The sequence below is a fragment of the Bubalus kerabau genome, chromosome 17 (genome assembly GCF_029407905.1).
Source record: "Bubalus kerabau isolate K-KA32 ecotype Philippines breed swamp buffalo chromosome 17, PCC_UOA_SB_1v2, whole genome shotgun sequence".
Lineage (NCBI taxonomy): Eukaryota > Metazoa > Chordata > Mammalia > Artiodactyla > Bovidae > Bubalus > Bubalus kerabau.
This window is the reverse complement of record NC_073640.1, coordinates 38119572-38132713: the sequence shown is the minus strand read 5'-3', so window position 1 is coordinate 38132713 and position 13142 is coordinate 38119572. Positions and strand designations below refer to the sequence as shown.

At 41.1% G+C, this 13142-nt stretch overlaps 1 protein-coding gene across 2 annotated transcripts in view; it reads right to left on the bottom strand.

Moving 5' to 3' along the window:
- Positions 1 to 3872: 3872 nt before the first annotated feature.
- LRRC36 (leucine rich repeat containing 36) overlaps positions 3873 to 13142 on the bottom strand; it is a 60318-nt gene continuing 51048 nt past the window's right edge. Inside the window, exons 10-14 of one of the 2 annotated variants that reach the window (XM_055551720.1) lie at positions 11536 to 11701; positions 10104 to 10249; positions 9206 to 9329; positions 6539 to 6653; positions 3873 to 4348 (exon numbers count right to left, since the gene is read on the bottom strand). In XM_055551720.1, coding sequence (XP_055407695.1) covers positions 4123 to 4348; positions 6539 to 6653; positions 9206 to 9329; positions 10104 to 10249; positions 11536 to 11701 — 777 coding nt within the window. In that variant the 3' untranslated portion in view covers positions 3873 to 4122. The remainder of the gene's footprint in view (positions 4349 to 6538; positions 6654 to 9205; positions 9330 to 10103; positions 10250 to 11535; positions 11702 to 13142) is intronic. The other variant, XM_055551721.1, reaches the window with a different exon arrangement.

The window sequence follows — 13142 nt, the reverse complement described above, 5'->3', positions numbered from 1 at the left end:
TATGGACTGTTCAGGTATATGACATCAAGGATAATGACATTCACATCCTGATGACCTCTCAGTGTCATCAACCCCCTCCATGCCACACTCTATACTGATTCTTCCACTGGCAGCCCTGCCCAGAAAAAGACATACACCAGGCCCCTTCCATTAGCACCAAGCCAGGCTGCCTGGGGATGCTGCAGAGGGATATCAAAAGCCTTTTACCTCAGCCCTGACCCAGAGATCTGGCAGCATGGCTGCTTTCCTGTAGTTAGGGCCTCAGTCTTGGCCTCTCTGCTTTCACAGCAGGGGGAGGGATGAGACAGCAAACTCAGCCTGGGCTAAGCGCTGCTGGGGCCCAATGCCAGGCCTCAGCTCTAAGCTTGCTGACAGGCCTCCACTTCAGGGAGCCACCAAGGCAAGTCACTTTGGGCTGCATCTCAGAAGTTCAGAAATTGCAAGACTAGAAAGAACCTTAGACAGTAGACAGTTCAACACCCAGTTTTATAGTGGAGGAAACTCAGGCCCAAAGAGTTAAGGAGCTTCTGCAGTATAGAGGCCAGAAGCATGCCTCTGTCTCCCTGGCCAGGCTCTAACACAGCAAGCCCAAACACTGATTTCCAAAAATGATGCTGGAGGCCCAGTGATAGAACTTGGCACTCAACATCAGCCTTTGACGGGCAAGCAGGGTGTCCAACAATGAATGGGCCTCTTCTTGCTGATCCCCTCCCATCTGTTCACCACCCCAGGCTGGGTGAGAAGGGGTGTCTTTCTCTGATCCTGAGAAATCCTGGGAGCTGCCAGATCAACCTTTTCTCCCCTCTAGGTTCTCAGTGTTAGGACAGAGTTACTCCCTAGTCTAAGGCTTTGGGGCAAACTCTCCTTCCTTCCTGCTGACAAGTGGACTGGATGGAACTTAGGGACTGTCCATTTCTAGTAATTAAAAGCACACATTCACAAATATTTTCTTTCCTGACTCAGATAACAAAGCAAAGCAACACATCTATTTATTTCCTCATCCCTTGAGCTGTTCGGGCATGTTTCTGCCCCAGGTGGCCCCGGAGTCCCTTGAGCCCAGAGTCACTTGGAGCAGGGGTTTAGAGGGGTAGGGAAACTTGAAACAGACTCTGGGGATTAAGTGAAAATTAGAGAGCAGAGACCATCACCTGATCACAGCAGAGCCTTGCCTAATGGCTGACAGCTGTGGGATCTCCTGACTCAGCTGCCCTTGTATTGCTCAGAGAAGAGTTTCAAAGAGCTCTACCTCTCCCACCAGCAAGTAGTAAGAGGAATATTTCCTCCAGCCCTGGGGAATTGGTTTAAATTGAAAGTTTACTTAAATGAGCCTAACAGGAGTGAAATCCAAATCCTGCAAATTGGCCTGGTCCAGGTTATTAAGCTGCAGGTGAGATGACCGTCTAGTACATATGGGAGCAGCATGCTGGCCCCTCCTATGATTGGCAGTGTGGCTTAGGGGAGCCCAGAAAGAGAAGTGGCTGAGTCCTGAAACTCACCTTGTAGGAGTAAAGTCCCCTCTTCTTGAAAAGTGGTTATGGAACCTGAAAGAAATCAAGGCCCACCCAAAGCCAGAAAACCTTTAGTCTAATAGAATCTGGTTTCTGGCAGCAACTGACCAAACAATGCCACTTCAGCCCTTTGGTTATCACTGCTCCACTCCCCACAGCTCCTCATGGTGGACAGGTTTGGATACCCTTGCTAGCAAACCCAGTTGGGCAAGGAAGAAAGGTTAGGATCAGTGGGATGAAGCCATCAGAACCCACTATGTATAGCTGGTAGGAAGTTGAAACCTGTCAGGGGGCCCTGCCTCTCCTTTTGAGCACAGAACTTTCCTGAGGACCTGTTTTCCATGTCAGCCTTGTTTCTGTCTTTCTTCCAACAGTCCCAGGTCCAGGGTGAGGAATTCTTCTCCACTTATTTTCTATTCGATACTTGCTTCAGGGGACTTCCCCTGCTTCATGTTGAGCCCACTTAGCCCCATAGGGCAACAACACTTTGGCCCTTCCCTGATGCCACAAATCTACTGCTGCCCCTGGACCAAGGCCACACAGGGAAAATCAGAACCATAGCTGACTTCTGCAGGAATGACCAGCAACCCTAGAGAGGGGCCTGGCCTAGTGCAGTAATGGCCATTTTCGGTGATAATAGAAAATAGGGTGGAAGGTGACTTAGTCTTAGTCAGGCTCTGCTTCTCCTTAGAGGTACTCTGAATAGGTTCCAGGTTGGCATTATCAGATAGGAGAAGGAAGTGAGCCTGGGTTGTAGAAAGAAGCACATTATCCCTGTCCCCATCTCCCCTAAACCTCATTGGCTGTCAAGTAAGTTGGGCTGTGCACTGGGTTGGGACCATGAAATAGGTCAACACAGGGCTATAAGGCTATTGACTAAGGCTACACTACCTGGGCAAGACTTAGGCTCTTTGGAGGGCTCTCAGTGGAGTCAAGACAGGACCAGCAAAGTAGGGTGGGGGGCTGTCCTTACTGACACTTCCACAGAAAACAAGTTCACTCTTAGCTCCCTCAGAGCCATGCCGCACAAAGAAACTTATGGCTCCACTGCACATGCTCCTTTTGGGAACTCACATGAAGTCAAGAGGTCTGTAGATTTTAACCTAGAGATGTGTGATCTTAGTTGTGATTTTCATGTCTCATTATTACAGCATAGCTCTCCTTCCCTGCACAGCACCTGGGTCAGAGAAGCAAATAAGTATCTAATCTTTCCACCTTCCTCTCTCTCTGACATGACCCTGCAGATGAAGAGAAGTACAATATGATGTTAGGTTGACAGTCCTTCACTCTCTAGAGCTCTCTGGCAACATGAGCTACTTGGGCAACCTTGAAGCAGAAACACAAGAGTCACTTTCATTATCCTTTCCCATTGATGCCTAATCAATCAGGATTAAAGAAAAGATTGATCCTCAGTCTGAAATACCAGGTATTCATGTGTAAAGTGGATGCTCAGCTCAGAGCTAACTTTCAGAGGCTGCACCTCTGGTCTGGACTGAGCCAGCCTTCTCTCTCATCTTTCTAGCTCCTCTCTGATCCAGCCCACTCCACATGGCCAGACATCAATCCACTCGTTCTACAGAGAAAGCTTCTCAAACACAAATCTACTACCCCTCTGCGTTCCCAATCTAAAATCCTTAAGGAGCCATGCAACCTAGACGGTGCGTATCTCTTCTCAGGCCTTCTGTCCCCTGATTGGACTTTCTTCCCATTCCATGGCCTTGACTTATACTATTTCTCTCTGCAGCTCTCCCCACTGCCTCTGCCTTCAATCCTATGTTTGCCTGGTGATCTTCCATTCCAATTCTTCAGATTTTGGTTGAAAGATCGTTTCTTTAGGGGACATATTCCTGACATTATACCTCCCTCCCAAACTAGGAAGGTCCCCTAGTTACATACTTCATGGCACCATGACCTACATTTTCCCTGCCTAGTGATCCCTGGGGGCCCAGACATTTTCTACCCTGTACCCTTAGCCTAGGAGGCTCTGCACCCTGCTGTACCTGGTACCATTATACTCATTTTGCATCTTCCACTCAAACACGTCCTCACTGACACCTTCTCCAATTCTCCAGAGTAGGAATTACCTACTCTCTATTTCCAGGGTGTCTCTAGGCTTTTATTTAGGCCTATTTGGTACCAATGGAAGCTTTCAGCTCCATCACACAACTAAACTGTTGGGCTGCTCCAGCAGACCTTGTCACCTCTAACTATGATGGGAGGAAACCCAAAACACATTTGATGAACTGATCAGTAGAGATTCTCTGATATTTCCTCTAACACAAAACATACCTGGCCATGGATATTATTTTCTAAATTCCTACTACACAGTTTCAACTGACACTTGGGAAAAATATCTAGTGTTTTTTTCCTTTTTGACATTTTCAGCCAAGTGTTCCTATGTGATATGATGCCTAGGACTAAGTGCCAACTATTTATGTGGGCAGAAGGAAAGAATGACTTGATGGGAGGAGATAGAAAGAGAAATAAAAAGAAAGACCAATACAGTGTAATTAAGATTTTTTTTCTTAATCTTGTGGGAAAATACCACCATACTAGTGGTAATGACACTGAGAGCCCCCTGGGGCTGAGAGACAAGCTGCAAAGGTGTACAGTGTTAGCTCCATAGACTAGGCTCTGGGACAGAGTCTGAAACAGTCTGTATTAAATACTGACCCATATCATGTGCTACTGGTGAGGAGGAAGACAGCGTGCTTTTCCCAAAGGGTGATGATCTCCCCAAATGATGACTCTTCTCAGGAGGCAGGAGTGCTTTCCCAGAATAACCTTTTTGCTCTTTATTCAGCTGCTGCAGCAGATACTCATTAGTTACCACCAGGGATCTGAGACACGGGGGGAAAGATAGTTGTGAAGTCATAAAAGCAAAGTAGATGTCATTCAGACCTGAAATGTTTGCTAAAGATAAATGTAAAATGAAGTAATACCTTTAAATAGAAAGAACTATCTGATTTATGAGTGGGTTATTTTAAAAGTGGGACAACAGTTTCTTTATTACAGTCCTGTTTGATTATGTTCCAGGTTGACTGTAGCAATAACAGTGTTCACCTTTTACATAGTGACTGTTCTATTCTTTCCAAAGCACTTTTCATGATGAAATAAGTAGAAACACCAGGAGACTGGCCCCTGACCAGGCCTGCAATTTCTATTCCTATTCCCAGATGTTAATTTCTACTTCTTCTAATCTATACTGCCTCAGCAATTAAACTAATGGTGCTAATAATTGTATTCTTGGACCCTGCATTACCACGTAATGTTAGAAGCTATCAGAGACTTCCCCTCCCTGCCAAAAAAGATGTATGCACAATGCTATTCACTGCAGCACTATTTGTAACAGCAAGATACCATCAGCCTAAATGTCTATTAGAGGATTAATTATCTTGGAGTCCTATTTATGTATAAAAAGGAGTGAGAACTTACTCTAAACATCACTGTGAAATGATTTCTAAGATAAAATGTTAAAGTAACATTATGCCTCTTTTTATATACTAGAGGGAATACAAATACACACCCACGCCTGCAATGGAAGGCTAATGGGAGGGAAGGAAAGGATATAGGAGACAGGTAAGGAAGCTAAATTTGTTTGAATTTATCTGATTTCACAGATCTGACTTTGGGGCCATGTAAGTTTAACATAACTGTACTCAGGATTAAATCAAAATAATAAAAATATTCCCTATAAATCAAAAACAAAATGAAACAAATTGAACCTATATATTGAAGTGATGGTTTAACAAAACAGAGAATTAATTCAAGTTACTCTAAAATATAGCCATTAATACATCACTAAAGAGATAAACCTTAATGTTCTCAAAGTGTAGTCCTCAGGCCAGAAGCAACAGCATCACCTGAAAACTTACTAGAAATGCAAATTCTCAGTTCCCAGCCCAGATCTGCAGAATCAGAAACTCTGGGGATGAGACCCAGCACTCTGTAGTTCAACAAGTTTTCAGGTGATTCTGTACACATCCAAGTGTGATAAACATGAATTTATGCTATTCACTATACTCTTGTATGGGCTACCCCTATACTATACCCTTATAGTATAGGGGTATGGTGTGTATACCTATACCCCTATATAGTGGTGGGTCAGATGGTAAAGAATCTGCCTGCAATGTGGAAGACCCGGGTTCAATCTGTGGGTAGGTTGGGAAGATTCCCCTGGAGAAGAGAATAGCTCCCCACTCCAGTATTCTTGCCTGGAGAATTCCATGGACAGAGGAGCCTGATGGGCTACAGTCCACGAGGTCTAAACGAGTCGGACATGACCGAGCCGCTAACACACACACACACTTTTGTATATGTTTGCAATAATTAGAAAAAAAGTTTTTAAAAAAGTCAGCCAGAATGGATCTGGGTTGAATCCTCCTTATATTAAGCAGTTCCAAGAAAAATTAGGAAGTGAAGTTAGGGACTGACGGCTTGGGGAGTAGAGTTCTTCTATTTAAGCTTCACTGATGGTCCTAGGAAAGGTGTTTGGCAAATCAAAATTTCAAGGGCTTGTCTAAATATACCAATAGTCTTGAGGCCTCTTCTGATTTGTCTAGCCTATAGCCTGGGGAAACTGTTCTTTGAAGAGCCTCATGTTATTGAACTCCTCTGAAAAGAACACATACATTGGATTCTTTCCCTATCACTCTGAGTGTGCTTGACCTCTCTTCTATGACCAAGAGTAGGTAGACATTTTTCAGAAGAGCAAGATGGCTGATTTTAGGGGTACATTGTGACTGAGGAAAGTTAGCTGACCCAAACAAGGGTCCTGTTGGATCCAGTGAGAAACTACTTATTATTGAGGTGCTGTAACCCACCAGTGCCAGCAAAGATATTTAGTCCCTGGTGTGTTCTGGAAAGCAGTATTTTGACCCCTGAGCTAACTGGCCTGGATATAGGTTGTTTACATACAGAATATAGTTAATTTGAAAAGTATATAGATATTAACTTGCCAAGTAAAACAAAGGAGATAAAGGAAGGTAAACATCTGCTTCCAGAAGCCAGCTAGATGGATCCAATCCTACCTCTGACTTTCATGGAGAAGAGTCACGGTCTCCTCTAGCTTTTTCAGCTGGGCAAGCTCCTGGTTCAGGCAAGACACCTGCATGTTCAGCTGTTGGTTTTTGCACAGAAGATCATCTACAAAGGTTACAGTATATGGGGGTGAGAGGATTCCAAGTGGCTAGTGTTTGAGAAGAGCTTGAGTGAACGGGTGGGCATCTTGAAGAATTGGAGGCCCCACTGCACCCACCTCCACACTCCATTCACCATTCCTTCTCTTGAAGACAGCAGATATAGTGACAAGAATATACAGTTTAGCAGAAGACATATCTGAGTTAAAATTCAACCACTTGATCTTGCACGTTAGTTCATTTTTGTGAATTTCACAACCCTGTCCCGCAGCACTGTTATGAGGAGTCAGTGAGACACCTGCAGTCATAGGCATAGGCAGTCAACAAATATTAGGTCTCCCTGTATTCTGCATTTTAATTCATGCATGTATGTCCCTCACTCTGTATGGAATATGTGAAAACACCTAGAATTGTGTTGGGCGCAAGATAATAGCTCAATGAGCACTTGCAGAAACTGAATTTGTGGCCAAGGCATTCATATTTAGCTTTCCAAATATGTTACCAAGGCTTGCAACAATAAGGCAGTGAAAGCACAAGAACTCTGGATCTTAAGCAAGTCAGTCTTCTAGAACAGTACTTAAACTTTAATATGCTTACAAATTGCCTGGGGAATCTTATTAAAAAACAGATTCTGATTCAGTAGGTCTGCTGCTAAGTCACTTCAGTCGTGTCCGACTCTGTGCAACCCCATAGACGGCAGCCCACCAGGCTCCCCCATCCCTGGGATTCTCTAAGCAAGAATACTGGAGTGGGTTGCCATTTCCTTCTCCAATGCATGAAAGTGAAAAGTCAAAGTGAAGTCGCTTAGTCGTGTTCAACTCTTAGCAACCCCATGAACTGCAGCCTACCAGGCTCCTCCGTCCATGGGATTTTCCAGGCAAGAGTACTGGAGTGGGGTGCCATTGCCTTCTCCATCAGTAGGTCTGAGGTGAGGCCAAGTATTCTATATATGTAACAAATCCCCAGGTGATGCTAATGTTGCTGATCTCTGGTTCACACTTTGAGTAGCAAGGTTCTGGAAAGTAGAAATCAGGGCTGCAACAGCCGTATTTATCACCAGTAATCCAAAGAGAGTACTGGGCCTCACAGCTGGTTGAAAATAAGTATCTAGTGAATAAACACCTATTTATTTTCAGTATAGGTAAGTGGAAACTGATGTATTGATTATTCAGGCTTATAAATATTAGATAGACGAGATTCAACTCTGGAAATTCAATGCTGATTTCCAAATCAAATTTCTCATACAAATATCCAAATACCCACAATGTTTGTTTCAGTCTGCTGAACTAGAAGTTTAAAGTCAAGGGTAGACTTTTATCTACCTAAACTATACTAAAAATAAAATAGAACAAATCACAAATTCAATAGGATATTACTTTTCACTTGTCATAATGAAGAAAAATATACAATACCCAGTGTTGGCAAGGGTGAAATGAAAAGGCATTCAAATACATACTTGCTGCTGATATATACAATACCCAGTGTTGGCAAGGGTGAAATGAAAAGGCATTCAAATACATACTTGCTGCTGATGTGCGTATAAACGGAAACTACCTTTTTAGGAATGATTTGGTAATGTGTAACAAAAACCTCAAAAATGTCCACATCCTTGGACCCACTAATTCTACTTCAAGGAATGTCTCCTAGGAAAACTGGTCAAAAATGTACACAACAATTTATGCACACAGATATTAATAGCTGAATTATTTATCACAGCATAAATATTAGGTCTCTCAGCTCCATCAGAAGAGAAGATGATCTTAGAGAAGTATTTTCACTCTAGGGTCTTTTATTTCAAGTCTTTGAATGTTTGGAAATTCTTTGAATTATTTATAATATAAATAATGACAGCTTTATTTATAATAACTAACATTAAAAACAACTATATAGAGGACTAAATAGATAAATATGGTATAGTCATGTGATATTAGAGGAAATGCCTATGCTATTAAATTAATAACATTAGTAGCTTGTAGAAATCAGATTGCTGAGGGTCGATAGTAGGGGAACCTAAATGCACCAGGGTTGATCTTTTTAGAGTAGAGAAGAGTTCTGTATTTTGATTGGATGGAATTAAGTGAGTATACATTTTGAGAAACTCATCAAACTTAGAATGTGTGCATTTTGTTGTATGTAAATTCGTTTTGAAAAATCAAAACACAAATTTCAGTTCTGAATTTAAAATATATGTATAGGGATATAGGTGAAAGAAAATACACCCAAAACACTAATGGTAGTTATTTCTGGGTAGTGCGATTTTATTTTCCTTATATTTTTCAAACTTTCTGTAAGGAACATGATCTTCTGCTATAATCAGAAAAAAACAAGTATCATTCTCAAAAAATAATGTCAATAATAATGTTTGTAAATGCTTTACACTGATAAAAGAGTAAACTCTTACTCTGGTAACTCAAGTCACCTGCATTACAACTCTGAGGCAAAACGATTGTTTCCATTTAGGAAGCCATGTGAGCTCTGGATGATGAAGCTTATTAAATGGGTCATCTATAAACAAAATGTTGTCTTGAGATGCACCATACATTCCTTTCCTGAACTTACCGTAAGTGTGGGATGGGTGCCTACTGACAATCGAAGTGGTAGCACCTTCCTCCAAACGCTGGACTTTTTCTGACAAAATGAGGTTTTCCTCCAGCACTCTGACTAGTTTTTGCTTCAAACTTTCCTTTAGATTAGAAAACAAAACACAAACACATTAAGAATCTGAAATTCTGGGAAGTGTTTTTAGAAGATTGAAAGAATCTTTGCTCTTTTTAGTGATAAACTGAATGGAGGTCAGCTTCTCTCTTTCTCACTAGAATTTTAATTCATTGGTAAACATAGTTCAAGTGCAGCAAAGAAACTTACCACATGCATTTTACCACATGTGAAATATCCGCTACTATTACAGAACAAGTGGTTGTTTTGACAAGTGGCCAGCATTATGAATCACCTATTTAAAGTTTCTAGAAAATAAACTTGATGTCTGAAAATCCTCTAATGTTAAGAAAAGGTTAGGGGGAGGAGTCTAAGAAAATGAATCCCTTCTTTCCCTCCCAGCACCAGAACCCTAACGCTCTAGGAGTGGCCCCTGGATTAGGGCTCTCCATCAGAACGGAGGAAAGACAATCCCAGAGACATTTAACTTCCCTCATCTGAATCATAACCCTCAAGAACACAATCCTAAATGTTTTTACTCTAGGGCCTTTTTTTTTTTCTTTTCCATTTCAAGCCTTTCCTTAGAATTTTTGGGTTAGGGAGTCAACCCTGAAGAACCTCAAAGCTGTCCCTGCAAGTTTTGTGTTCCTAATTTGCACAGACTGACTTTTCTATATTTCAGTTCATAAGCATCTAGGTATTCAGGTGATGATGATCTTTACGGCACAGAGCTGTTCTAGCCTTGCTGCCTTGTCCTTTTCTAGTAAAGGAAGAGTAGGAAAAGAAGATGAGAGCAGCATACCATGTCATTAGGAACCAGCTGCCCTGTCTCCTTCAGTTCCATCTCCCTCCTGTGGAAGGCTTTTGATGTATCTTCTGGATGTGAGCGACACCACTGCTGAGAAGGAGCAGGGACTACCAAGGTCAGAAGCAGATCTCGGGCAGGACCTGCCAAAAATTCAGGTTGGGCACACAGGCCAGTCTTAAAAGCTAAAGCAGAGAATTCCTAGTCAATAACTACCAGCTCTGTTGGACAAATAGGGTAATCTAATGTCTCCTTTTTACAAGAATTTAGTAAGTAACTGTAAGAGATATTTCATGATGGAGATAAAAAAAGCTATATCCCACATCTATGGAGAAACAACAGCAGACTCTCATGAGTGCATGCTCTGTGCTATTCTCTAATCACTGATGAATGGCTCCTGGGGATAATTTCCTACAAAACAAGAGCAAAGGATCAATGTGGGAAGGAAAGTAACTGAGATAAGACTTTTTCTTCTGTATGTTGCTTTAGATATTAAAAAACAACAAAAAAAGCTAAGCCTAAACAACTTTAAAGGCATATCTGACTCTTTTATGACCCCATGGACAGCCCGCAAGGCTCTTCTGTCCATGGAGTTCTCCAGGCAAGAATACTGGAGTGGGTTACCATGTCTTTCTCCAGAGAATCCTCCTGACCCAGGGATCAAACCCGGGTCTCCTGCACTGCAGGAGGATTCTTTACTTCCTGAGCCAACAAGGAAGCCCTTAAAGTTCCTAGTTTTTACTTAAACTCTTACCACTACTATTAAGCAACAAATAGACACATGGGGACAATATTTGCAAAACTGTTTTTCCCCAAGTTCCTAAAAACAAAGTCCTGAAAAAGAGTCCAGGTCATTTAGTCATTAGAGTTTTACAAATCACAACATTTCCAGTCATCTCAGACCTCTGATGATCAAACTCAGTTTCTATTGTATTTATTATTGGCATTCTCCCCAAGGATCATAAAATCCTTTTGTAATCATTAACATGACCATGCTTTATTTTATATATAATCACTTAAAGACTACCAAAAAAAAAAAAAAGTTACCGGAAAACAAGACAACTGGTGGAGGGAAGAGTGCTTATGAAAACAGAGAACAGAATTCCCTGGCGGTAGAGCAGTTAGGACTTGGTGTTTTCACTGCCATGGCACTGATTGACCAGGTTCAATCCCTGGTCAGGGAAGTAAGAGCCTGCATAGAGCTGGCAAGCTGCACGGTGCAACCAAAAAAGGAAAAACAGGGAAGATGATTATAAGAAAAATGCAGATTTGTCTATCACTGTGTGGCTGACAAATTTTGGTAAGTGTTCATGAGAACAATTTCCCCCACAAGTAAAGGGGGCTGAGCAGCTTTTATCAGAATGTAGAGCAGAAACAGCAGAAGCAAGGCTGAGCCCTTCTCTGGGAACTGAGAATGAATTCACTTTACCGAGAAACTTCTTGTTCAGGAGGAGGGAGCCGGAGCCGTTCCAGTGCTTATCCACAAGCTCTAGGAGCTGTCTGAGGACAGTGGCCACATGGGAGGTTCTGGCAGAGACTGGAGGACTGTGGTTTCCTGGCAAACCATGCAAACTGCCCAGGTCACTAGAGAGAGGCTCAAGAAAAAAAAAACAAACACCCAACCATTTGTCATTCTTACACAATAAGGGAAGTAAAAACCCAGATATTTAAAGGGTTAACATTAAGCAAAAGAGAAAGTTGACTTCATCCTTCAGTTTGGATTTAATAGAATATTACTTATGTCTAAGACAAATACAATAATATATACAAGGATAATTTCAAAGCAAACAGTATCTTGTATCATAATTTTCTATAGAGATTTTCAGAAGAGTACAAAAAATGTTTTAACACCCATGTCTATGGCTTAACATATTATGTTATGAATATGGAAAGATTAAACTGCAGAACATTTTTTAAGGTATTATATTATCATAAAATAAAATGGGGAGTAATTTAATAAAAGTTATAACTCATAAGCTTATATTTAGTATATTAATATATAATAAACATAACTGTCCTATAACATTTTAAGTGTTATGTTAAATGCTATTGTTGGACCCAGTACTAAAGATACTTTTTATTCAGTAAAAATCTTATGTATATAGATGCATAGGTAGAGCTCTCTCTCCAGTGAAACTTCCAATTGTTTTTAATTCATTCAGATATGATGTATATGTCTATATATTTAGTCATGTCTGAATGAATTAAAAAACAATTGGGGACTTCCCTGGTGGTCCAGTGGTTAAGAATCCACCTGCCAATGCAGGAGACACAGGTTCAATCACTGGTCCAGGAAGATCCCACATGCCACAGGGCAACTAAGCCCACGCACCACAACTACTGAGCCAGCGTGCCCTAGAGCCTGTGCTCTGCAACAAGAGAAGCCACTGCAACGAGAAGCCCAAACACTACAACTAGAGAAAGTTCATGAGCAGTACCAAAGACCCAGAGCAGCCAGTAAATAAATTAATTAAAATTTTCAAAAATTAAAAAAAAATTCTGAATTTTACTGGACAGATCAATCTTGTCTGTGAGTTCTCAAGGGACTTCAAGAAAGCTGTTACATATTAAAAACAGCCAAATTATTTCTCAATCTTTGGCTCTTTTGATATTAAAAATACATAAATGATTAATTAGCTAATGCTGTCATATCTGACAACCATGAAACAGAACACCAGACAGTGATATTTATGACTTGAGTCACACATGTGGCCTATGATTAATAAGGAAAAGCATTATAAATGGGATAAACATTTATTAAACAGATCTGTATTGAATACTGATCATGTGCATTGAGAGTTCTATATAAGGTCTGTGAACATATGAACTAAAAGATGAAGTCCTTAAGAAATTAATCTGATTAGGAAGGAAAGTCTTAGAAAGACTGGTTACACTACTCTTGTGAAAAATGGATATTGAAATGTCCATTTCAAAATCCAATCAAAATATCATTGGTTTTTCATGTATTGGTAATACTGTGTGTACATCATGAAGCAACTTAGAAACACACATATGCCTTATGTATTTTCTTTCACT